The sequence below is a fragment of the Hyperolius riggenbachi genome, chromosome 3 (assembly GCF_040937935.1).
Source record: "Hyperolius riggenbachi isolate aHypRig1 chromosome 3, aHypRig1.pri, whole genome shotgun sequence".
Classification (NCBI taxonomy): domain Eukaryota; kingdom Metazoa; phylum Chordata; class Amphibia; order Anura; family Hyperoliidae; genus Hyperolius; species Hyperolius riggenbachi.
The window spans coordinates 465,444,828-465,471,315 of NC_090648.1; the positions used below are offsets into that span (position 1 = coordinate 465,444,828).

General features: G+C 44.2%; 1 protein-coding gene across 1 annotated transcript in view; it reads left to right on the top strand.

Annotated features, from left to right (window-relative positions):
* Positions 1-464: 464 nt before the first annotated feature.
* Positions 465-26,488, top strand: part of ST8SIA1 (ST8 alpha-N-acetyl-neuraminide alpha-2,8-sialyltransferase 1) — a 128,610-nt gene continuing 102,586 nt past the window's right edge. Inside the window, exon 1 of the mRNA XM_068273035.1 lies at positions 465-732. Within this exon, the coding sequence (XP_068129136.1) occupies positions 509-732 (224 nt within the window). The 5' untranslated portion in view covers positions 465-508. The remainder of the gene's footprint in view (positions 733-26,488) is intronic.

Here is a 26,488-nt window from a genome sequence, read left to right on the forward strand (position 1 = left end):
GGTGTCTGGGTGAATAAGGGGGTGTCTAGGTGAATTAAGGGGTGTCTAGGTGAATTAGGGGGTGTCTAGGTGAATTAGGGGATGTCTGGGTGAATAAGGGGGTATCTGGATGAATAAGGGGATGTCTGGATGAATAGTGTGGGATTTCCGTGTGACTGTGTTGGAGAGGGTCTTTGTATGGATGCAGCAGCAGGGGGTGCTGGTGGTGAGGAGGGGCCTGGTGAAGGATGGTGGTCTCCGGATGAATAGAGGAGGGGGTTCCTGCTGATGGTGGTGGCAGGGGAGGGGGGTTCTCCGGAGAGAAGTGATTTGATGGTCAGGCAGCTGGCAGGGCACAGTCTCCGGTGTGGCAGGCTGGCAGCACAATAGCCATACACAGAGGGACGGGCGGGCAGAGGGAGGAGGAGGAGGGAGGCGGCGCCGCTGGAGCAGTAGGGGGCGCTCTTCTTCTCTGGGCGGAGGGGATGAGGATGCAGAGTCGGGGTCGGTGCCGGGACGGGATGGAAAGATGCCGGGGATCCGGGGCTACGGCCATGTGAGGAAGAGAATGCTGTGCTGGAAATGTCCTCGTACCCGGCTGGGGGCCACCAGTGCCCTCACCCTGACCGTCCTGTGCTGGCTGTACGTCTACCCGGCGTACCGGGGCCCCGACCACAAGGAGATGCTGCGGGAGGTGATGCTGAGCCGACGCCGACCCTGGAGGAGGAATGATACGGCTGTTGCGGGATTCAGGTACCCCACCTCCTTCTCTGTGCCAAATACCTGCAATATACCCATCCTATCCTTATACTGCTGTATACTGGTCATATACTATCCTTATACTGCTGCTGTATAGCAATGACATGCTATCCTTATACTGCTATATACTGATCACATACTATTCTTATGGTGCTATATACTAGTTACATACTATCCTTATACTGCAATATGCCAATTACATGCTATCCTAATACTGCTATATACTGGTTACATACTATCCTTATACTGCTATATGCCAATTACATACTAATATCCTTATACCGCTATATACTGATCAAATACTATCCCTATACTGCTATATACCAATCAGTGCAATCACATACTATGCTTATACTGCTGTATACTGATCATATACTATCCTTATACTGCTCTATACCATATCCCCCATTGTACTGCTACATTTGTCACCATGTACTGCTGTTATCTTTCCGTGTATCCTCATATACCCTGTATGCACCATCTGAGCATAATATACTGCTATATGCAAATTATGTCGCTCCTCTATATACCATTTATATTATCTGCATACTGCGATATAAAAAACATACATATACTCAGTATATACTGCTATATACAATCTGTACACATTCTAATTCATTCACTCCACCATAGACCATCTGGACAATGCATACCATAATACCTCTACATACTTCATTATGCCATCTGTATACCCCTTATATACCATCTGTGTACCATAAAGGCTGTAAGCCCTTGTTAAGCCCTATGCAATCAGTATGCCTCCTAAATATCTGTATACTCTAGATATATGACTATATAGGCTATCTCCTATGTTTCACATTTAATATAGCCTGTTTATACTGCTATATATACTCCTTTATATCATGTGTATACCTTTCTATAGGGCAGTATTGTAATCTGCTTTATAGCCCTGCGACTGAATATTCCCCACATTCCCTCTATATATTATATATATCACACCCCCCCCCCCCCCATTCTGTGTCAATGCCGGGCACAAAGATGGGCCGAGAAAGTTGCTGCCAGCTTCCTGGAATGTACCATCTCCAATACACTTATACTGTATATGCAACCATGTACATACTCTACACGCAGTGTTTCTCAACATTTTATTAACATTTTATTGGTATGTACCCCTTTTAAAACCCTGTACTCACCATGTACCCCCTAGCATAGTAAACATTATCACATGTACCCCTTGAAAAATATATATTTAATTGTATTACAGAAAATTGGTTCTAAACAATTTCCAAGCATTTACTATTGCTTTTAATTAGCTAAAACACTAATTTGGTGTTGTTTAAATAAGATTGATCATTTTCTTAAACTCTAAATTTGTTATTCTTGGTTAAGTTCTCCTGGCCTCTAAGCTGATCACCTCCTCTCATGCTCGCATCCAGGACTTTACACGAGCATCAGCCCTTATCTGGAACTCTCTTCCACAGCCTGTACGTCATGCTCCAAACCTGGACATCTTCAAACGCACTCTTAAAACACACCTTTTCAGACAAGCTTATAACATTCTATAGCCCTTTATTTACTTATTTGTCACAATGTAATCAGAGGCAAAGAATCACTGCCTCATCCATCCTCCACCCCCTTACCTAGTGTGTCCCCCACTACCCATTAGATTGTAAGCTCGCAAGGGCAGGGTCATCCTCCTAATGTTTACTGTCTTTGTAACAATATTTGTGCTGCTTGGAACTCTGCTGTATATCTGTTAGTTGTATCTATGTTCCCCTTGTCGTCTTATTGTGCTTTGTAAAGCGCTGCGGAATATGTTGGCGCTATATAAATAAAAAATAATAATAAAATAATAATAATAATAAGTATATCAAGCCTGAGTACCCCCTGGAACCACCAGAAGTACCCCCTGGGGTACACGTACCACACGTTGAGAACCTATATGCTCTGTCTACAGGACATGCCCTCCTGTACTGTACAAACCTTCTTCTGTACTCCTCCACCACATGCCACCATCGGGCATGGAGGCTGCAAGTAACAGAAACCCTTCTGTCTATCCCATATACACAGTGGCGTAGCTAAAGAGCTTTGGGGCCCGGTGCAATTTTTACATTGCCCCCCCCCCCCCGAGTACGCTATACATAACAACTGATACGGTGCACCAAACCCTGCCAAGCACCACCATAAGGGCCCTTTTCCACTAGCAATCGCTAGCGTTCACGCTGAACGCTAGCGATTGCTGAATCGCAATTACCGGCGATTCCCCGACGTTCGCGGCCGCGATTTTGCTATGCTATGCACTGCACAGCAAAATCGCGGCAATTATCGCTCCGCCGCGCGTTCGCGTTCCCGGCAAAAACGAATCGCGGTAGTGGAAATGACCTACCGCGATTCCCATGTTGAAAAGCAAACCGTAGCGATTGTAAAATCGCTAGCCGTTTGCGTTTTTGCGATTCAGCCAGCGCAAACGCGCTGGTGGAAAAGGGCCCCCAGAGGTGTAAGCAGGGGTTGGGATGCAGTTTGTTAATGATTACCACTATCCATAGCATCTATATCATTATCAGCACAGGACCAATAAAGAGGTAATACTTTTGAGGAAGGGCCCCGGTGCAATCACAACCTCTGCATCCCCTATTGCTTCGCCCCTGCGATATATACTCTCTGTACTGTAAGTACCACCTATACTACCCAAACTGTATATACTCCTTATACACCATCTATATATCCCCTGTACTGTTTACTTTTTATGTCTCTATATACAATCTGCACATTATATACCTCCTATACACCATCTGCACGCTCCATGTGTTTTTTTGTATATCCCTACATACCATTTATAACCCCCTATAATGTATAGCTTAAAGAACAACTGTAGTTAGAGTGATATGGAGGCTAATATATTTATTTCCTTTTAAACAATACCAGTTGCCTGGCAGCCCTGCTGATCTATTTGGCTGCAGTAGTGGCTGAATAACACCAGAAACAAGAATGTAGCTAATCTTGTCAATAATGTCAGAAACACCTGATATGCTGAAGGCTTGTTCAGGGGCTATGGCTAAAAGTATTAAAGGCAGAGGATCAGCAGGACAGCCAAGTAACTGGTATTGTTTAAAAGGAAATAAATATGGCAGCCTCCATAACCCCCTTTGTTACAGTTGTCCTTTAATAGAATACTTGCATACCATCTTTTTTGCCATATACCTTACCCAGTGTTTCTTTACCCCAGCATTAGATTGTAAGCCTCTGGCAGGGCCCTCTCCTCCTAGTGTATCCAACTTGATTGGGCCAAGCCATCAGTGGGGTACCCCTTCCACGGACTGACTTACCTTTTCCACTTGATGCAATACGCTCAAAAAGCGGATCGCTCACGTTTTGCCGATCACACCAGCACCGCGATTAACATGTAAATCACGGGGCTCCTGTTTTCGTTAGCATGTCGTTATTTTTTTTAGCAATGCAATTTCAGCCCTGCACCATTTTTGGTGCGATTGCGCTCTTCCTGACAGTACAGGGCGCAATAACCGCAAATAGAAATTGAAGTTTGCACGATAGCATCGTAGCACAATTTTGCGTGTGATCGCACTTCCTAGTGGAAAAGAAGCCTAACGATATCCATACAGCTAGCGATTTCGATGCGATCGACTTTATTAAGGAATCGACTTCAGTATAGTTGATTGAAAGTCGATCGACTAGTGACCCATACACTACAAACGATATCCTATGCGATTCATCTACCCTAATGGATCTGACTGATGTTGTGTTTCCATGCTATGGATGCAAAAATCGATTCAGAGTCGATCGAATGACAAGTGAACAGTAGCCGATTCCTGTGCGATCGACGACATCTGTCATCCTGTTCGATCAATTAAGCTGGTCCATTGGACATGAAAGCAGCCACTTTTCAGCGATTAGGAATTCTGGAGCACTCTAGACTCTCTCTCGATTTTTATAAAATGATTGAATCAAATAGTTGATTGTACAGCCAAATCACAACATGTATGGCTACCTTTAGACCTACATTTCTTGGTGTTTTTTATCTTGTATTTTGCTCCTGGTTGTCTGTCACCCTGTGTATTTTATCTTAGTAATATGCCACCACATTTATAAATACAGTAAATATAGCCACACACCATACAATTTCTTTAAAGAGAATCTGTATTGTTAAAATCACACAAAAGTAAACATACCAGTGCGTTAGGGGACATCTCCTATTACCCTCTGTCACAATTTCGCCGCTCCCCGCCGCATTAAAAGTGGTTAAAAAAAGTTTTTTAAAGTTTGTTTATAAAACAAACAAAATGGCCACCAAAACAGGAAGTAGGTTGATGTACAGTATGTCCACACATAGAAAATACATCCATACACAAGCAGGCTGTATACAGCCTTCCTTTTGAATCTCAAGAGATCATTTGTGTGTTTCTTTCCCCCTGCAGTTATCTTCCACTGAAGTGTCAGGCTGTTTCTTCCTGCAGAGTGCAGACAGCTCTGCCTGTTTATAATTCTTCAGTATGTGAAAGCCCAGCCAGCTCAGAGAACGATTTATCCAGCTTGTAAAAAATAAGAATGAAGAGAGAAGCTGCTCTAATCCTAAATAATACACAGGCAGTGTGCATAGAGGGGCCTGGAAGGGGGAGTTCATAGCAGAACCACAACACTGAAGAACTTGGCAGCCTTCCAGACACAGGCCTGACAAGTCTGACAAGAGAGAGATAAGTTGATTTATTACAGAGACTGTGATAGTACAAAGTGCTGCAGTAAGCAAGAACACATTAGAATAGATTTTGGAACTTGTAGGATGATAAAAAAACAGGATGCAATTTTTGTTACGGAGTCGAGACTCCGTAACAAAAATTGCATCCTGTTTTTTATCATCCTACAAGTTCCAAAAGCTATTATAATGTGTTCTGGCTAACTGCAGCACTTTATACTATCACTGTCTCTGTAATAAATCAATGTATCTTTCCCCTGTCAGACTTGTTGGCCTGTGTCTGGAAGGCTGCCAAGTTCTTCAGTGTTGTGGTTCTGCTATGAACTCCCCCTTGCAGGTCCCTCTCTGCACACTGCCTGTGTGTTATTTAGGATTAGAGCAGCTTCTCGCTTCTCTCTTATCTTTTACAAGCTGGATAAATCGTCCTCTGATTTGGCTGGGCTTTCACATACTGAAGAATTACAGACAAGGGCAAAGCTGTTTGCAGGAAGAAAAGAGCAGCCTGAAACTTCAGTGCACGAGAACAGAGGGAAATAAACACACAAATGATCTCTTGAGATTCAAAAGGAATGCTGTATACAGCCTGCTTGTGTATGGATGTATTTTTCTATGTGTGGACATACTGTACATCAACCTACTTCCTGTTTTGGTGGCCATTTTGTTTGTTTACAAACAAACTTTTAAAAACTGTTTTTAACCACTTTTAATGCGGCGAGGAGCGGCGAAATTGTGACAGAGGGTAATAGGAGATGTCCCCTAACGCACTGGTATGTTTACTTTTGAGCGATTTTAACAATACAGATTCTCTTTAAATATCTATTCAGTTCAAGAATAGCAATCAACTTTTTCTGACTGATTGTAACAATTAAAAAATCTGACCAATGCACCACACACCTATATTAAATTTTTCTCCAATCATGAATAAAATAATAGAAAGCTCAGAAAAAATTGATTAGAACTGTACATCAAGTAATTGTCAATCCATCACACACCATACAATTCTTCACAAAGTTGGTCTGAAATTTCCAACATGTCCAATCTCCCCCCAAAAAAGCAAAAATGGGAAATTCAATCGGATTTATCGATCAAAAACAAAGAAAAGCTCTCAATTTTTTGGGGACAACCGAATGATATTATCGAATTGGTGAAAAATGTGATCTTTTGATTGTATGGTATGTGGCCACCTTAAGGCTTTGTTTACACATAAAAAGGTGTCCAGTCCTGTCCTGTCAGTTTTTGACAGTTGGCACCAGTTTTAAGGTGCCCATGAACATTACCATTTTTCACTAAATGCGATCTATCGATGCGATTTGAACGATCGTAACTAATCGGAAGGCAACTGTTGATTTTTCACATTAACTAAACGATTCTTTCTTCGAATTTGATCATAAAATCCAACTTTCTGATCGATTTTATCCTATTTAGCAATCGACCAAAGAATCGTTCCTCACCGATTGCCTTCATAAACGGCGAATTTTCTATACATTTCGATTGTAAAAATCACATCGAAAGATCGCATTTGATGAAAAAATGGTACCGTTAATAGCGTTAATAGGCACCTTTAAGTTAGCTGCACACCATACAATTTTTTTCAATATCTTTTCACTTCAAGATTTACAATCAATTTTTCTGACTGATTGTAACATTTCAAAAATCTGACCAATGTACCACACACGTATGTTCACTCAGAAAAAAATGCAAGTAATTGTCAATCTACCTCACACCATTCAATTGTTCATATAAATTGGTCAGAAAAATCCAACACATAAATCTTTTTTTATTGAATAAAAACGGGAAATTCGATCAGATTTCTTGAACGCATAAAGAAAAAGCTTTCAGATTTTCGGAACAACCTATCATATTTATCGATTTGGTGGAAAATAGGATCTTTTAATTGTATGGTGTGTAGCAACCTTTATATGCGTTTCTATAGGTGTGTTCACACGAGGGCCCATTTCCACTATCGTGAATTCGCATGCGTTTGTCGCATGCAAATTCGCATAGCAATACAAGTGAATGGGACTGTTTCCACGTGGCAGCGGTCACACTTGTCTGCTTTCGTGCGCGTTTTCTGCACAGAAAAACTGATTTCAACTGAGAACTCATGTCAATCAATAGGCTAGGTCACACTTGAATGCAGATTTTGCGCGCAGAAAAAAAAACTGACATCTTGCGCAATTTGTCAGTTTTCTCTATATATTACATTAGCTGCTGTGAGGCAGGGGTCACACTTGTCTTTCAGTTTTCTGAAAAGTGTAGAAAACTGAAAGACAAGTGTGACCGCTGCCTCAGGATTCCTTTGCGTTTTTCTGTGCAGAAAAAATTCGCATGGCAGAGCCATCAGAATTCGCATACCGCTATGCGAATCGCATACAATGTATTTAATAGGAAATTCGCATGCGGTTTGGGTATGCGAATTTTCATGCGAATTCGCATAGAAACAATAGAAAATCACACCAGCACTGCCATGGTTAAATTCGCATACATCGTCATCCATGCGAATTCGCATGAAAATTCGCATACACCCGCATGCGAAATTCGCTTCCGCATGCACATTTTTACCGCGGCGATTCGCACCGCACAAGTGGAAATGGGCCCTCAAAGATGTACATTTCTTGTCCAGTCGGGTGAAACTGATATAAAACTGATGCAAAACTGACAGGACGGGAAATGTGCAGATTTATGTGTGAAACAGGCCTGAATAATAACTATAATAATATAAGGTCATAAGAGTTCCTATATACTACCAAATACCCCCCTTATGTATATGCTCCCTATATACCTACTTCTTTACTTTCCTATACATTATGCCACCGTCCGGCATGGAGGAAGAATGAGTACTTCATATGGCCTCAATTCACGGAGCATTATCAAACATTTATCAAACACTTTATCAAACGTTTGATAATTTACCTCATGGGTAAAATCTCATTTTAAATTCACTAAGGTGTTATATATCTATCGAATGTTTTACCGATAAAACGTTCAACAAATATATAACACCTTAGTGAGATTTTACCCATGAGGTAAATTATCAAACGTTTGATAAAGTTTTTGATACACGTTTGATAATGCTCCGTGAATTGAGGCCATTAGTCTCTGTACAGTTATGTGAAAAAATCCAGGGCTGTGGAGTCGGAACAAAAATTATCTGACTCTGGCCACTAATGACCCAATCTTTTTCATGCAATCTTACCAAATCTATGTAGTATAAGGGTACATTGAGTCAAAATTCTGAATGGATACTTCAAGCAGTTACCTTTATATTACATAGAAATGGTAAGATTGCATGAAAAAGATTGGATCATTAGTGGCCACCTTAACTCCGACTCCTCAGTTTATGAAACCACCGCCTCTGACTCCCGGTATGACTCCGACTCCTCCACTCCGACTGCTTAAGGTGGCTACTAATGGTCCAATTTCTAGCGAAAAATCGTTCGAGCGCTCAGAAATTCTGATCGGAAGAAAAATCGTTCACTACACCATCAACGAACCAATCAAGAAAATCCAAATTTTGGTTTGACAAAAATCCAGTCGGATAATCGTTCATAATTGATTGTGCCCATCAATTGAGATTTTTTTCAACCAGTTCAATCAGAATTTCTGATCGCTAGAAGTTGGACCGTTAGTGGCCACCTTTATTCTAATACTTACCATGGCTGTGGCTTTGGTATAAAAATCTTTCGACTCCGACTCTTCAGTTTAGGAAACCCTCAACTCCGACTCCACAGCCCTGAAAAAATCTTAGCTGTTTGGGAAAAAATCCTGTAAAGTGGAGTTTTGTTTTTTTCAGCAATAATGCTATAATTTTTTAATTTCGTTTTTCTTTCTTAATCAAGAAAGCTTTGGGGCAGCAAAGTGGCGTAGCAGATAATGCAGTCGCTGTGCAGCACTAGGGTCACTGGTTCGTATCTGGACTTGGACACTATTTGTATGGAGTTTGTATGTGGTTCCAGCTTGTGTAGAGCGCAGCAAATGTCAGCACTAAAATACAGAAATACTAAATAAAAACACAAGACATTCTGGATAGTGCAGTAAACGGAAACAATAATAAAATCAGTAATAATAATAAGTGTGATCCTACTATATGTGTTCTGATTTACTTTAGGAAAAATATCTGTATTTGTCCTGTGCACTCTGGGCTGGTAGCGTCTCTAGGGGGGTACGGTAGGTGCGGACCGCCCCAGGTGTCACCAGCAGAGGCGGTGACAACCTGAATAATCACAAATACCTTCTGAGTTATCAAGCAAAATGCGCTGCCCCATGATATACTTACCCGGGGCTTCCTCCAGCCCATTGCAGCTGATATGTCCCTCGCAGCAACTCCGGTCGTAGCCTCTGGCCCGTGGTCCCCTTCAGTGCAGAGGCCGACCTCCTCTACTGCGCCTGCGCGAGCGCTGCTGTCAATCAAGTCCACCGTGTGCACAGTGTACTGTGCAGTACACTGGACAACGTGGACTTGATTGACAGAGCCAAGAGTAAGTATATTCTGTTTTACATGTATGTACAATATCACTGGTAATTGGATAAGGCAGGATTATATCGCTAATTAAGCTACATTATTGATGTATTGTATTGACCTGTGTCACAGTACGACGCTCACTTGTATGCTGTCCATCATCCCTCCTCCTCTCGCTATTGGACAGTACATACTGTTTAGCTATAGGCATGTCTGTACAGCATTTGTTTCCCAAATTGTTACCCCCAATGATCGAGCAACGATTATTAAAGAGACACTGAAGCGAAAAAAAATTATGATATAATGAATTGGTTGTGTAGTACAGATAATTACTAGAACATTAGTAGACAAGAAAATATTCTCATATTTTTATTTTCCGTTATGTAGTTTTTCTTTTATAGCATTGCATCATTCTCTAATATTTGCAGTTTACACACTACTCAGCATTCTAAATGATTTTACAGAGCAGGCTAGTGAACTTTTGAACTGTTCTCTGCAAGAAAACAAAGAATACAGTGCCAGACACTTGATAACAAGCTTCTGAAGACAGAGCTCTCTGCGACTTTGAAAGTTGTGGAGCTCAATGGCTCTTTTGCATAGATAACTGGAGTTTCTTAACTCTTCCTGTACTGGAAAATATATTATACTTATGTCTCTGCTCCTAATGTTTTATTTCTTAGCTGTACTATAGATACAAATCATTATATCATAATTTTTTTTTTGCTTCAGTGTCTATTTAAGGATGACAGCTATGTGTATAGAGCTAGAACAATCAAATTCTGGACTCAAAATGTGATAAGTTCTCCACGGGGACTGGAATAAGCGGCATGTGAGGAATTAAAGGGGTACCGCAATGACATGCAGAAGAATGTACTTCATTATTCAGGCGACCCAATTTTCAATGAATTATGTTAGTTGCAAAAAGTAATTCAGTAAAAATATTGTATAAAATATTTATTTGATTCATAAAAGCGGGATGAGCAACATATAGTGGAATGCAGTAAATACTGTATGCTGTATATTGGTATGTAGCCCCCCCCCCCCCCCCAGTGATGCTTTGCCTAGGCTGTTTAGCTATGTGGATTTCTAACCCACGGAGCATTTTGGGAGACCAGGTATCATTTGCACTGGCTTTGGAACTCTCAGTAAACAAATATTCTGCAGTGATGTGCCTGGCGATCAGTAAAGATGTCACCATGTGATAAATTTCAGAATGTAAATTCGGGGAGAGGAAAGTTTTTACAATGGGCAAACACTGACTAAATTCTATAATATTGTAAACAATAAGCAACTTTATACAAAAATGGGGACACCAAGACCCCAATATAGTGTAGGAAGTACTGGTGTAGGATGAATAATTTACAGTAAGCAGCATAATACTCACAAAGCAGGGTTACCTTCCAGGCAAACACTGTAAATGCAGGTGGAGATTAGACCTGTCCCCACTCAGAATTAAAGAGACTCTGTTACGAAAAAAAGTTCCCCTGGGGAGTGCTAACTTCGGGAGGGTGAAGCCTCCGCAGTGTTCTCCCCAGGCTCTTTTAGCCGAGTGCTCCACCTGGCTAGTTTTGATGAGCCCTCGGCTGCCATTGGCTTCCCTCCTCCTATGCTGTAAGCAGAGTTGCTCACAGAAGCACCGGCCCTGCATTCTCTCATCTTGCCCCATCTGGCTACTATTTCATGCCACCCGGCTGGAAAAATTTTCTGGGGAGAACACTTCTCCGGATCCTATTGAGGCTTCCGCCGTCCTCCTGTGTCCCACGGCGGTCTCGCTGAAGTCCACGGCAATTTGTTGGGCTGTGCAATATTCACCTTTTCTGGCTCCAGCAGGGGCACTGTCGCCGCTCTCTGCTCGGAGATAGGTGGAAATAGCCGATCTCTGCCGGTTCCGCTCTACTACGCAGGCGCGGACCGACAGCGATCGGCTATTTCCGCCTACCTCTGAGCGGAGAGCCGATACTGCTCCTGCGCTGGACCCGGGAAGGTAAATATTTACATCCCCGGTGTTCGGGGAGCTTTATCGCTGGTACACAGGAGGACAGGGGAAGCCTCAATAGAATCCGGAGGCTTCCCCCACCCCAGGTGAGTACCCCCGGGGAAATTTTTTGTTAGTTACAGATTTTCTTTAAGAAGTTGCTCTCTGTAGATCAGAAGAAAGGGGTATAGCACCCCTCCACCTGGGGTGGACACAAGTATTGTATATGTTACGGCCAGAACCCGAAGTTTGGCCAGAACTAGAAGTGGCCGGCCACTTCGGGTTCTGGCCGGCCAATGCGCGAACTGGCCGCTGCGCTGCGGCCAATGTGAGAAATGAAACAATTCCTGTAAGGTTAATGTGATGTTGTGGCCGCAGCGCAGCGGGCAAATGTATCACATCTTTACTTTATTCAATGGCATTAAGCCGCCCGGCTTTTTCCTCTGCCTCTCTCTCCTCCCCCCGCCTCTCTCTCTCCTTCTCTTATGGGCACAGCCGGGCGGGGACATGCGTGTCCCTCCGGAGTCGTTCGTCGCGGCATGGGAATCCTGCCGTTCGTTCTTGCAGAGCGGGTGCTGGCAGAAGCAATGTCTGCAGCCTCCCCGCTCTGCTCTCCTGCCGCGAGGAACGACTCTCCTGGACACGCGTGTCCCCGCCCGGCTGTGCCCATAAGAAAAGGGGAGAGAGAGGCGGGGGGGAGGAGAGAGAGGCAGAGGAAAAAGCTTGGCGGATTAATGCCATTGAATAAAGTAAAGATGTGATACATTTGCCCGCTGCGCTGCGGTCACAACATCACATTAACCTTACAGGAATTGTTTCATTTCTCACATTGGCCGCAGCGCAGCGGCCAGTTCGCGCATTGGCCGGCCAGAACCCGAAGTGGCCGGCCACTTCTAGTTCTGGCCAAACTTCGGGTTCTGGCCGTAACATATACAGTGAACAGAGGCGCCAGAAGAATAAAATAGGCTAAAATTGTTAAAAATTTGCTAAGGAGGTCGTGGTGGACTTGCCTCCTTGAAGCAGACACGAAACTGTCAATTTCAAAAATACAGTCCACCATGACCTCCTTAGCAATTTTAACAATTGTAGCCTATTTTATTTTTTTGGCGCCTCTGTTCGCTGTATACAATAAGCAATTTTGGTCATTACATTATTTTTGGTACAGTTCCTTTGTAAGCTATTTTTAGTTAAGTTCTTCTTTACTTGTTACTGTCAAAGTGTAGTGTTGCCAAATATAGAATTTTTTTAAATGTTATTTTAAAGAGGAACTCCAGCCTAAACATACTGTCATTAAGTTACATTAGTTATGTTAATTAAAATAGATAGGTAGTATAATCTCTTACCCACACTGTTTTAAAAGAACAGGCAAATGTTTGATTTTATGATGGCAGCCATCTTTTTGGTTGAAAGGAGGTGACATGGAGCATGAGACACAGTTCCAACTGTCCTGTGTGCTGATCACCCCTCCCAGTTGCTAGGCAACGTGAACAACAACATAGGAAATCCCATCATGCTCTGCACAGCATCAGGGAAAAAAAGCCTGGGCTTTTTTTCTTTGATGGGTGGAGCTTAGCTAAAAATGCAGCTAAAAATGATGCTTTGGTAAGAAAAACAAAGTTCTGATGCTGTGAAACTGTTAAAGAAACACCAGGGGCCATATTCTATTGCTGAACTCGCCAGCGCTAAGCACTGGCGAGTTCTTAACTTAGGCGATGGGGGCATCGCCTAATCTAATTAAACTTTAGACCCCCCCAGGCGGAAAAGAACTCGCTTGGGCGATATAATCGCCCAGCGAGTTCTTAACACGGAATCCAATTACCCTTATCATGTCTCCGGGAAGCGATGCTTCCCGGCAGACATGAGCGTTAGCTTAGACCTGCAAAAAGCAGGTCTAAACTAGCTAACGCACGTCGTCGCCGCAGCATCTGGGGGTCTCCTTTAATAAGGAGACCCCCAGAGCTCCCCGTCGGGTCGCCGCACAGTTTAGAAGCCAGCGCGCAGTTCTGCCGGGCTCCTCTGTCATACGTACCGCCGCCGATCACCCGCCGCCTCTCGCCGCAAAATCCGTCACGTAATTACAGTGTATCTAACACTGTAATTACTGTGCGCATAGAAGGAGCCCGGGCAAAGCATCTTTGAATCTGCAGCCGGGCTCCCCATTGGTCTGCTGTGTGAGCCATTTGATGTCGGCGATGTTCGGCGGACGAGTGCGCATGTGTGGGGAGTGAGGCCGTGGTGCTGATGGACAGCACCACAGCGTAAACCTCACTCCCCATCGCTCGGTAACAGGGAGCATCGCTCAGGCTTTCGCCTGAGTAATGCTCCCTAACGATCGGCCATCGCGCGAAGGATATGGGCAATAGGATTTGCCGGTAATCCTCGCGCGATGGCAAGGTGATAAGTAGCTCGCATCTGCAAGCTACTTATCACCTTGAATAGGATATGGCCCCAAGCCTTTTCAGTTCAGCTGAGTAGATTTTTAGTCCGGAGGTTCACTTTAAGTTTCTTAAACAGTTTACATCCTGCATACAGTATATTCACGTCATTGCAAGTGGCTTCTGAAAGCCACCCGACGTGAATATAAGTTGCTGTCATTTAATGAGCACAGCGGGCGTGCTAGCACGCTCCTGGGCTCATTAACCCCCCACCCCCTAACTACACTACATAAACATCCCTTCCCAGAGCTCCGATCCCCCCACCCCCCTGCCCGATCTCGTGTAATAACCCCCCTCCCTCCATGCTGCGATCAGGCAGCATGGAGGATTACAATGTAACAATCTTTACCTGACCTTGTTCCTGCGGCGATCGTGATCCTCTTCCTGCAGTCCTGCGGTCAGCCTCACTATGCTGAATGAATCAGGTCCCGGCATGTTCCTACACTAGCGGGAATGCGTAAAAATGTACGCAATGCGGCCCCTGACCTCCGAGGTCGGCAAAAACAAAACTAGCTGGCGGCGGGGGACTGGAGCAGCAGTGAGTGACTATGAGGGCACAGGATGGCTGCATGGGGCTGGTAGAAGCCCCAGGTAAGTGAAACTTATCTCTTTTTTTGCCTGGACCTTCCCTTTTAGGGCCCGTTTCCACTATCGAGAATTCGCATGCGTTTGCCACATGCGAATTTGCATAGCCAATACAAGTGGATTGGACTGTTTCCACTTGTCAGGATTTCTGAGCGTTTTCATCCGCATGAAAAATCCGCATGGCAGAGCCATTAGAATTCGCATACCGCACACCTCTATGCGGGTGTATGCGGATTTTCACGCGAATTTACACGCGAATTCGCATGGAATCAATGGAAAAGCACACAGGCACTGCCATGGTTAAATTCGCAGACATCGTCATTCATGCGAATTCGTATGAGAATTTAAATACAACCGCATGCGAAATTCGCATCCGCATGCAAATTTTTACAGCAGCGATTCGCACCGCACAAGTGGAAACGGGCCCTGAGGGGGAAAACCCCAGGGACGTGAAGTGGTTAAAAACAGACAAACTACTTACAAATGACTTGAGTTGCAACATTTCATACATACAAAATTGTGTTTATGTAGAAAATATTTTTTATTTTTTATTATGTTTGTTGTTAAATGTTACAGTATTGTATAAACTGCTATAAGTCATTTAAAACCCATTAAAGTGGACCCAAATAAAAAATACAAGATTTCAGAAATAAAATCTATTTCCTAAATTATAATAATAGCAGCCTTTTTTCAGCTGCATGATGACGAATATAAAATATTTTACATTTATTGGAGGAACCCCTCCGTTCCTTTCATATTGCCGGGACAGAATTCGGCAGACTGGTGGAGGAGATAAAAAACAAAAACAAAACACAGGCTGCTACTGATGATGTCACAGGGGAGGTGATCTCAGCTTGTGTGAGATTTCACATAGCCGACGCCCCTGTGAGGGAGGGTAACTGATGACAAACACACCCATGTTCTAAAACCTCCTACTAAGCTCAGAAGTAATGGCTGCCACCTGTATAACTCTAGTTATGAAAAGAGAAGGGTGAAAAGCATGCACTGAAATGCTCATAGGCTTGAAGGAGTGTTTATTTATCTTTGTATGTGTCAGAGTGGTGCAACTAAATATTTTGAATGAAAAAATTGTTTGGTTTGGGTCCGCTTTAAAAGCACATTGGGTTTCAACGTACAATATAAACAGTGTTTATTGGTTGTTTTTAGAGTTCTCTGAAAGTAAATCATTTATTCATGTTTCACTATGTATACAGTATAATCTCATTATAATAAACTCAGGTAGAGTAAACATTCAATTATAGTAAACTACCTCACCAGGTCCCAGCCAATCTCCATTATAGGTCTATGGGAGCAAGGCCTGGTATAGTAATCCCTGATATAATAAAATGTATGTTATTATCATTATTTATAGAACGCTGACATTTTCCACAGCACTGTAAAGAGTATATTGTCTTGTCGCAAACTATCCCTCAGAGGGGCTCACAATCTAATTCCAATCTAATACCATACTCATATGTCTATGTATGTATCATGTAGTGCAGGGGTCTCAAACTTGCGGCCCGCGGGCCATTTGCGGCCCTTGATACAGTATTTTGTGGCCCTCGCCGGCAAAAGCTTCCTTATAGTTCGCTTCAGTGCTCCCAAGTAATCTGCCGCATGCCTGCCGCTAAACGAGGGCTGCAGAGCCCCCAAATCGCCCGGGGGGCAATCCGCTGGCATTTCCTGGAAGGGGCAGAGCTTTCAGCTTCAGCTCTGCCCCTCCTGACGTCAATCGCTGCACGGATCGCCGCCTCTCCCCACCCCTCTCTGTGAAGGAAGAGTGAGAGGGGCGGGCAGAGGCGGCGATGCGCCGCGATTGTGAAATTCCTTATGCGGCCCAGCCTCATCCTGACTTTGCCTCCTCCGGCCCCCAGGTAAATTGAGTTTGAGACCCCTGATAGTGTATGTTTCATAGTCTAGGGCGAATTTAGAGGGAAGCTAATTAACTTATCTGCATGTTTTTGGGATGTGGGAGGAAACAGGAGGTCTGGAGGAAACTCACACAGACACAGGGAGAACATACAAATTCTGTGGAGATGCTTTGGCTGCGATTTGAACCAGGGACCCAGCACTGCAAGGCAAGAGTTCTAACCACTACGCCATTGTGTAAACATGTTTTTTGGTCCCTACGTGATACAGATAAAGTAAAAAGCGGGCGGAAACCCATGGTCTGTACCAGCAAAATGTCCAGCTGGGCTATGCTGCCTTAAAGAGACACTGAAGTCTCTTAAAAATCCATTTTTATAACAAAATCCTCTTTAACATATTATCCCTAACTAAACCGCCGCATCCCCGCGGCTGTACACTATCTAAATCCCCCCTTAGTCGCCCTCCCTCTCCCCTGCAAAATCAAGGACTTTCTTGGTAGTGGACTTTGCTGCCCCTGTGCGCTTCCGTGTGAGGCAGGGCTATAAGCCGCAGCCCTGCCTCACACGCGTCTGTCAGCGCGTATCTCCGCCTCTCCCCCGACCCTCTCAGTGAAGGAAGACTGAGAGGGACGGAGGAGAGGCGACGATCCGCCACTGACAGATGCTTGTGAGGCAGAGCTGCGGCTCATAGCTCTGCCTCACACGGCAGCGCTGCCCGGAGTGCCCCCCAGGGAGATTTCGCCTAGAAACTGCCCTGATCTAGAGCCAGAAGAATCCAATAGAGATCTCACTGCCAAAGTCTCCAAGAGGCAGAAGAGTGTCAGATGGTGAAACCCTCCAGTGATGTTATACAATATCAGCTCAGGGTGGAGCCCCCCTTCAGGTGGCGACCTGTTAGCACTGCGATTATCGCTAAAGTTTTTTCACACTCAGGTAGTAACCAGAACTGATCACTGTCCAGAATGCCCCCGCGTCACCTCCTCATCCTGGGATTGGTTCTGTTTGCTGCTGGTCTTCTGTGCTTTATTCATTATTATTGTATAGTATTTATACAGCGCTGACATTTTCCGCAGCGCTGTACAGATTATATTGTCTCATCTCTTAATTGTCCCTCAGAGGGGCTCACAATCTAATCCCTTTCATATTTATGTGACCATCATAGTCTAGGGACTTGTCTGTATATTTTTGGATACTATTTATGGGTCCTATTTGCCTACGTTGTATTTTTTTTTATTGTGTAGGTTTTTTTAAAACCATTAATATTTAGCTGCTTTAACTTAGCAGTTTTCAATCCCTGAGTTACAATGCGGAGATAAATTCAGCTGCAAATTGGGTGAATTGAGGTGAGAGTAGTAGCAGCTGTATGATTTAGGGCAGTTAGGTGCTTTTGTCTGTGTTTATCACTGGTGTTGGTGGTCCCTGATCCTGTATCCTCCCCCCACTACAGACCCTGAACACAAACCCTTGTCCTTCTGTCTGGATGACCCCTCCCAATATTGCTCCTCACCCCTCTCCCATTGTCTCAGATCCTTCACAGCCCACTCCTATCCTCCCTGCTGTACGATATATGGAGCCTTTATTAGGTGGATGGAAGGGGGGGGGAGAGGTGATAGGAGGAGGGAGAGGCTCTCAGGACACTGCCAATGTACATAATTGCCAGCTCTGTGTTTGTGTATATGATCAGCCTACAATATTTGCCAGACAAACACACACACACACACACACACACACAACTTGCTTTTGAACATACAAACACACAGGTCTTGCTTCTGAACACACACACAAACACACACACACACAAGGCTTGCTTCTGAACACACACACACACACACACACACACACACACACACACACACACACACACACACACGTACGTCCTGCTCCTGAACACACACACACACACACACACACACACACACACACACACACACACACACACACACACGTCCTGCTTCTGAACACACACACACACACACACACACACACACACACACGTCCTGCTTCTGAACACACACACACATACACACAGTAGTAGTTCACCTGCTTCTGTGCTTCTGAAAACACACACACACATCTTGCTTCTGAACACACACACGTCCTGCTTCTGAACACGCACACACACACACACACACACACACACACACACACACACACACACACACACACACACACACACACACACACACACACACACACACACACACACGTCCTGCTTCTGAACACACACACACACACACACACACACACACACGTCCTGCTTCTGAACACACACACACATACACACAGTAGTAGTTCACTTGCTTCTGTGCTTCTGAACACACACACACACACACATCTTGCTTCTGAACACACACAGGTCCTGCTTCTGAACACACACACGTCCTGCTTCTGAAAATACACACGTCTTGCTTCTGAACACACACACGTACATCTTGCTTCTGAAAACACACACACACACACACACACACACATATCTTGCTTTCTTCTGAACACACACACACACACACACACACACAAGTCCTGCTTCTGAACACACACATTCACGTCCTGCTTCTCAACACACACACACACACACACACACACACGTCTTGCTTCTGAACAAACACACACTTGTCCTGCTTCTGAACACACACACACACACATGTCCTGCTTCTGAACACACACACACACACACGTCCTGCTTCTGAACACACACACACACACACGGCCTGCTTCTGAACACACACACACAAACAGTAATAGTTCACTTGCTTCTGTGCTTCTGAACACACACACACACACACACACACACATCTTGCTTCTGAACACACACACACACATCTTGCTTCTGAACACACACACACACATCTTGCTTCTGAACACACACACATGTCCTGCTTCTGAACACACACACATGTCCTGCTTCTGAACACACACATGTCCTGCTTCTGAACACACACATGTCCTGCTTCTGAACACACACATGTCCTGCTTCTGAACACACACATGTCCTGCTTCTGTAAATACACGTCTTGCTTCTGAACACACGTACATCTTGCTTCTGAAAACACACACACATCTTGCTTGCTTCTGAACACACACACACACACACACACACACACACACACACACACACACACACTATACACACACCACACACACACACACACACACACACACACACACACGTCCTGCTTCTGAAAATACACACACACACGCATTTAACTTTGATTTACGTGAACGCTGCCAATGTCATATGTAGCGTAAAAAAATGCAATTTCAATTTAAAGAGAACCCGAGGTGGGTTCTAAGAATGCTAACAGCACACGTTGGCTGGGTCTGCATATACTGCCCAGCCTCTGTTGCTATCCCGATCCCCCCTAAGCGCCCTGTGCTCTGCTATGCCCCCATAAATCACCCAGCCATGCTGTCGACACACAGCATGTCGCAGCCGGCTGTTTACTTCTGTAAGTGTCAGTCTCGCCGCTCCCCCGCCTCCTCCATAGCTGCGGTCCCCGCCTGCGTCCCTTCCCTCCGCGCTGATTGGAGGGAAGGGACACGGGCGGGGACCGGAGCGATAAAGGAGGCTGGGGAGCGGCGAGACTGACACTTACAGAAGTAAACAGCCGGCTGTGACATGCTGTGTGTCGATAGCATGGCTGGGTGATTTATGGGGGCATAGCAGAGCACAGGGAGGCTTAGGGGGGATCGGGATAGCAACAGAGGCTGGGCAGTATATGCAGACACAGCCTACGTGTGCTGTTAGCTTTCTTAGAACCCACCTCAGGTTCTCTTTTAAAGGGCTGGTTCAGGAGGACGGCTGCCGGTGGCTTGTTTAGGCGTTGCTAAATGCCTTCTGCTACCCAGCAGAAAAGGGTTTGGCATTGGTTCCTGGCATTTTGTCATGTTGTACCACACATACTCGAATACAAGTCGACCTTGTGTATAAATCGACTCCTATATTCAACCCGCTTGAGCTGGAATTTTTATTGACTAAAGTACAAGTCTACCCAGCAAAGTTAATGGCTGCACTTGGGGTCCAGGTGAGGTTAATGACTGTGCTAAATACAGTATTGCAGCCATTAACCCCTCCTGTCCCTTAAGTGCAGCCAATAACTCCTCCAGTCCCCCGAATGCAGCAATTATTCACTCCCCTTCCTGCAGCCTAATATTTCTCCCCCCTTCCTCTCCTTGTTAATTGTTGTGGCCAGGATTGGCATCTCCTTTCTTTAAAGTGTCACTTACCACTGGGTACATTGCTGCAAATGGGAATGTCACTATTACTGCACACATTACTCAGTGTGCTCAGTGTTTCCCGTGACTCGTGTATAACTCGACCCCTATACTTTTATGTGAAACAGACCTAAATTTCTAGATGTATACTCAAGTATATAGGGTATTTTTGAGCCCCTCGAGGTACATGGAACTATGAATGTATCTGACGCTCGACGCTACCTGCAGCATCTTGGAAAATTTGCTCAAGTTTTTCAAAATGCTGCACATAGCGTCTAGTGTTGACTGTGTTTTCGGTTCCATGTCCCTCGACGGACTCAAAACTACAATACAACAAAATGCCAGAAAGCCGATGCCAAATGCTTTTTAGCTTTTCTAGGGGCTCAAAACGCAACATGACATCAAAACACTGGAAACCAATGCCAAACATTGTTCTGCTTGGTAGCAGAACGCATTTAGCAACGCCTAAACGAGCCATTCCTCTGAACTGGCTATTTACATTGCAATTGTGTTTTTGTTTGAAAAAAAAATGAAAACGGGGAGATGGCAAGGGAATTGCATGGTACCACATTGGGTGTTTGTTTTGCTCCCCTTGACTTTAACCCGAATGCAAAAGCAGGAAAAAAATGCAGCAGGAGCAACGTTTGCGTTTGGGGCAAAATTTCAGATGGGCGGCTGAAATGCACTTTGGCAGAACAGTTCGGCCTCCCGTATTCCACCCGCCAATGCAAATCGGGTGTAATTTAACTGCAGCCGAATTGCAGCAGCTGTGACACCATGCGTGTCAAGCGTGGCATGCGGTGGTATTACTGGGCGGCAGTGGAACGCAACATGTCGAGCCTGAGCACGGCTGCAGCAGCACTCAGATCTCACTCCATGGAAGGCCGCCTGTACAGCACCCGGCCAGTGCAGAAGAGCGGCTGACAGGCGGTGAATTCACCACTTGTCAGCTGCCCGTGTGAAAGGGTCAGATCACTAGAAACAAGGCACCAATTTCACTGATAATTTCCGTGCCATTGCATTTTAAGGTAGCCGTACATCTAGCGATTATGGGCAGATTCGACCAAGAGACAAATCTCTCTCTGATCGAATCTGATTAGAGAGAGATCTGTCAGTTGCCCATACACCACAGGCTGATTCCCGATCAATTTCACGCTGAAATCGATCTGGATGCGGCCTTGTGTGCCGCATCGACTGCCTCGCCACACCGACGCCGTTTCCTGCGCCCTTACTAGAAAACCACGTGGGACGCCAGTGTATAGACAGCGGAATGCACCCGGAGGGGCAAGCGCAGGTCGCGGACAGGTAATGTATACATTACACTGGTCACCGGGGGGACATCTTACATTAGGGGACAGAGTCGGGGTTTTGTCGCATTCAGCGTTTGTCGCAAAATTGCACCCCATGCACCCGATCATGTGTTGGACTTTAAACTTTACTCCCATCCTTTAAATTGATATTTTTTTGTTATTTTCAAATGTTACTATGAAGAAAAATGAACCAGGATAGAAAGGACCAGTGTGGTTTGAATTATAAAGCATGTTTTTCTAATGGTAAGCAAGACTAGGGGGCATATGCAATTCACTTGTCTTATCAGAGTTTTCTCCAAGGTAATATTTTCAAATGCCTTTTAAATCACCAGCAAGCAAAAAAAAATACTCAAAATAATTTTGATAGTACTTTTTCACCTACTTTGTGGTACTTTTTCCATTGCAAAGTGCTGAAAAGTTCATCTAAATCGGAGATTAAAAATGATCTCCTAGGAGAAAACTCAGAAGAAAAAGATAATTGCACATGGGCCTAGGGGTCTGTGGGCACGATTAGGGGTGTGGCAGGGGTGTGGCTTAAGTGTCCCACTTTCTTATCTTAAAAAGTTGGGAGGTATACCACTGAAGATGTTGCCGCCTGAGATAAATTTCAGAAAGTAAATCAGGGAGAGGAAAGATTTTATAACTGGCAACACTATCTAAATGATTTATTAATGAAGATAATAAAACTGGCTGGAATAAACTGCCATGCGAGGCCATAAAGAGGCACCGCAGTGACGCACTAAATTATTCAGGCCACCCAATTTTTAGGTAATTTTATTGGTTTCAAAATCACAAACACCAGGGCTGTGGAGTCGGAATTGGAGCAATTTTGGGTACCTGGAGTCAGATGTTTCATAAATGCTGATGCTATTTGTAACAAATCCACAGCCCTGGTAAGTATTAGACTAAAGGTGGCACTAATGGTCCAATTTCTAGCGAAAAATTGTTCGAGCAATCAGAAATTCTGAACGGATTGGTTGTAAATAATCTCCATTGATGGGCACAACTGATTACAAACGATTATAAAAATAGTCGTCCGATTGGATTTTCATGGGAACAAAATTTGGATTTTCTTGTTGGGTGTGATAAATAGGAAGCAAAGATTGGATCGTTGATGGTGTAGTGAACGATTTTTCTTCCGATCAGAATTATCTGATCGTTCGAATGCTTTTTTAAAAGGAAACAAATATGGCAGCTTCCATATTACTCTCACCTCGGGTTCCCCTTAGGTGAAAAAACAATATGTTGCAAAGTGAGAAGTTAAAGGATACCAGAGCAGAAAGACTGGTAAAAATTGAAGCTATAGTGGGCAATAATCAAATACTCACCTCCCATGCACCTCCGTCCCCCGTTGCTCATCTCCGGTCAGTCCCGTTCTCCTGGGCGACGAGGATCGGCAGGACAGCCAGGCAACTGGTATTGCTTAAAAGGTCACCATATAACTCTCACCTCGAGGGTTCACTTTAAGTTCCTCTTTAGCCACTGGATCATCATGACTACAATCAGCAGTTGCAAATATATCTAATTTGAAAATACACATTTGGTTTTCATGGCTTTTGCTCTCTTTTCATACTTCCTCCTTTTAAACTGTCCAGAGAAAAGCGTGATATAAACGTTATGTGTCTTACTGCGATGCAGGGAACTCGGGTAGATTTACTCCATTAGTTGTTACGTGCCACGTGGTATTAAAGGGGTTATGTGGAGTCCTGCAATAAACATAAACAGACACTTGCCTGGGGCTTCTATCAGCCCCCTGTAGCTGTCATGTCCCGCGCCGTCCTCCTCCGATCACTCGTTCCCTGCCGCCGGTCCTGGTCTATGTACGCGTGTCACGTGGCTGCTCGGCCGTTGCTGCGTGCGTGCTCCCGCTCGCGTCTCCGGGAACTTACTGTGCAGGCGCAGTACAAGAAAACCTCCTACTGCGCCTGCGCAGTAAGCTCCCGGACACGCGAGCGGGAGCACGCATTATTCATCTTGTTAGACGAATAATTGCCTGGTGCTGGGGGTGGGGAACGAGTGATCGGAGGAGGATGGCGCGGGACATTACTGCTACAGGGGGCTGACAGAAGCCCCAGGTAAGTGTCTGTTTATGTTTATTGCAGGACTCTACAGAACCCCTTTAAAGAGCACCTGAATTGAAAGGTATATGGAGGCTGCCATATTTACCAGACCAGTTGCCTGGCTGTCCTGCATCAGAATCTCCCGCCCAATCATTTCCGCGCTAGATTCTGAACGGGAGACAATGGAAAAAGATTCGAAAAATGAGCAAAAGATAAGAGAATCGAGCGTGAAAAATGATCGGGCGCTGAATCAAGCGCGAAAGTCGAGCCGTGTATTCCCAGCATTAAACAAGCATGCAGCTAACCTTGCCAGATTTGTCAGAAACAGCTGATCTGCATGCTTGTTCAGGGTGTATAGGTGAAGGCATTGGAGGTAGAGGACCAGCAGGACACCCAGGCAATCTGTATTGTTTAAAAGGAAATATGTCAGCCTTTATATCCCTCTCAGTTCAGGTGTGCTTTAAAGGACAACTATCAAAGTTAACTAAAATTCTAAATGCAACATATATTTCCAGTAATTGCTAGCAAATAGCCATACAAAGGCTTTTTTTCATCGTTTCATGTTTTATATGAAGAAAATGACATTTACAGAGAACAGTTTTCTCTCTGGGCATTACTATGGAGGACTGTGCCCAGCACATCCAGCATACAGAAACAATATTCACTGGCTCTATTACTATGACTGGAATCTGTTCAAAATTATAGAAAGCAGAAATATAGCATCAAATGTGTGTAAATAATCATCAGCTGAAGCTCTGTGTGTGTCTCTCTGCCACGCAGTATAAAGTAAACAGTTTACAGCCATGTTACAGCTCTGCCTCCCCCTCCCCCGACACAAAATTGTTACAAACTGCCAGTTAAACAAAGCTATTTCTTCACACAGGCTGTGCTGAGAGACCTCTGAAAAACGTTCTATTGTTGCTGGTTAAAAGCTCTATAGGAATGTGGGGTTTACAGAAAAACTGTTTCTTTGATAGTTGTTCTTTAACCGCATTGCTGCCATTGAGCCAAATCTGTGATCGCGAGCTCCCGCAGCCTTCTGTTAGCCCGGATACCAATGAATGGGAACACAATTCCCATTCATTGACCTAAGTCCCCATATGAAAGACCGACGCCGTCAACGAGATGGCTCAGTCTTTCACAAATTCCCTTCTGTCCCATCCACGCATTACTTCCGCTTTGCGTAGTAATGCTACGCATGCAGAAGTGATATGTAGAAAAAAAGAAAAAGACAATCGAGAGCCCCCAATAGTGTATTACTGTAGGACAGATTGCGTCAATAGGTAATAATGAGATTATACTCACAAGTGTAGGTTGCCAGCCTCAGGCAACCACTCTCAGTGCGTATGGGGAAATTAGACCTGTCCCCACTCAGGTTAAAAGAAGTCGCTCTCCGTAGAAAAAAGAAGGGTACAATCACCCATCCACCAGGTGGGTTCCAATGTATAAGAAGGAACAGAGGCGCCAACAGAATAAAATAGTAACCAATTAAGACCAATTAAAATGTTGGTGGCGAGGGTGGACTCGTCTCCCCAACAAAAAAACACAACCGCTGTGTATATTACCACAATTTTAATCAAATTTAGTAAGTACTCCAAAAGTTTGATTAAAATTGTGGTAATATACACAGCGGTTGTGTTTTTTTGTTGGGGAGACGAGTCCACCCTCGCCACCAACATTTTAATTGGTCTTAATTGGTTACTATTTTATTCTGTTGGCGCCTCTGTTCCTTCTTATGCATGCAGAAGTGAGCTGCAAGGGCATCTTGTGGCCAAATAGTAAAATTACATCTGAAAATAAAAATTTCCAGATAATGAAATTTTTTTACTTTTAAAATTAGTCCCTTACCTTCCACACTCCCAAATAGCTTAACAAAAAATGTTTGTAAAAAAAAAAAAAAATACACAAAAAAATACATAAATAGTTACCTTAGGGACTGAACTTTTTTTAATATACAGTGGTGTGAAAAACTATTTGCCCCCTTCCTGATTTCTTATTCTTTTGCATGTTTGTCACACTTAAATGCTTCTGCTCATCAAAAACCGTTAACTATTAGTCAAAGATAACATAATTGAACACAAAATGCAGTTTTAAATGATGGTTTTTATTATTTAGTGAGAAAAAAAATCTCCAAATCTACATGGCCCAGTGTGAAAAAGTGATTGCCCCCCCCTTGT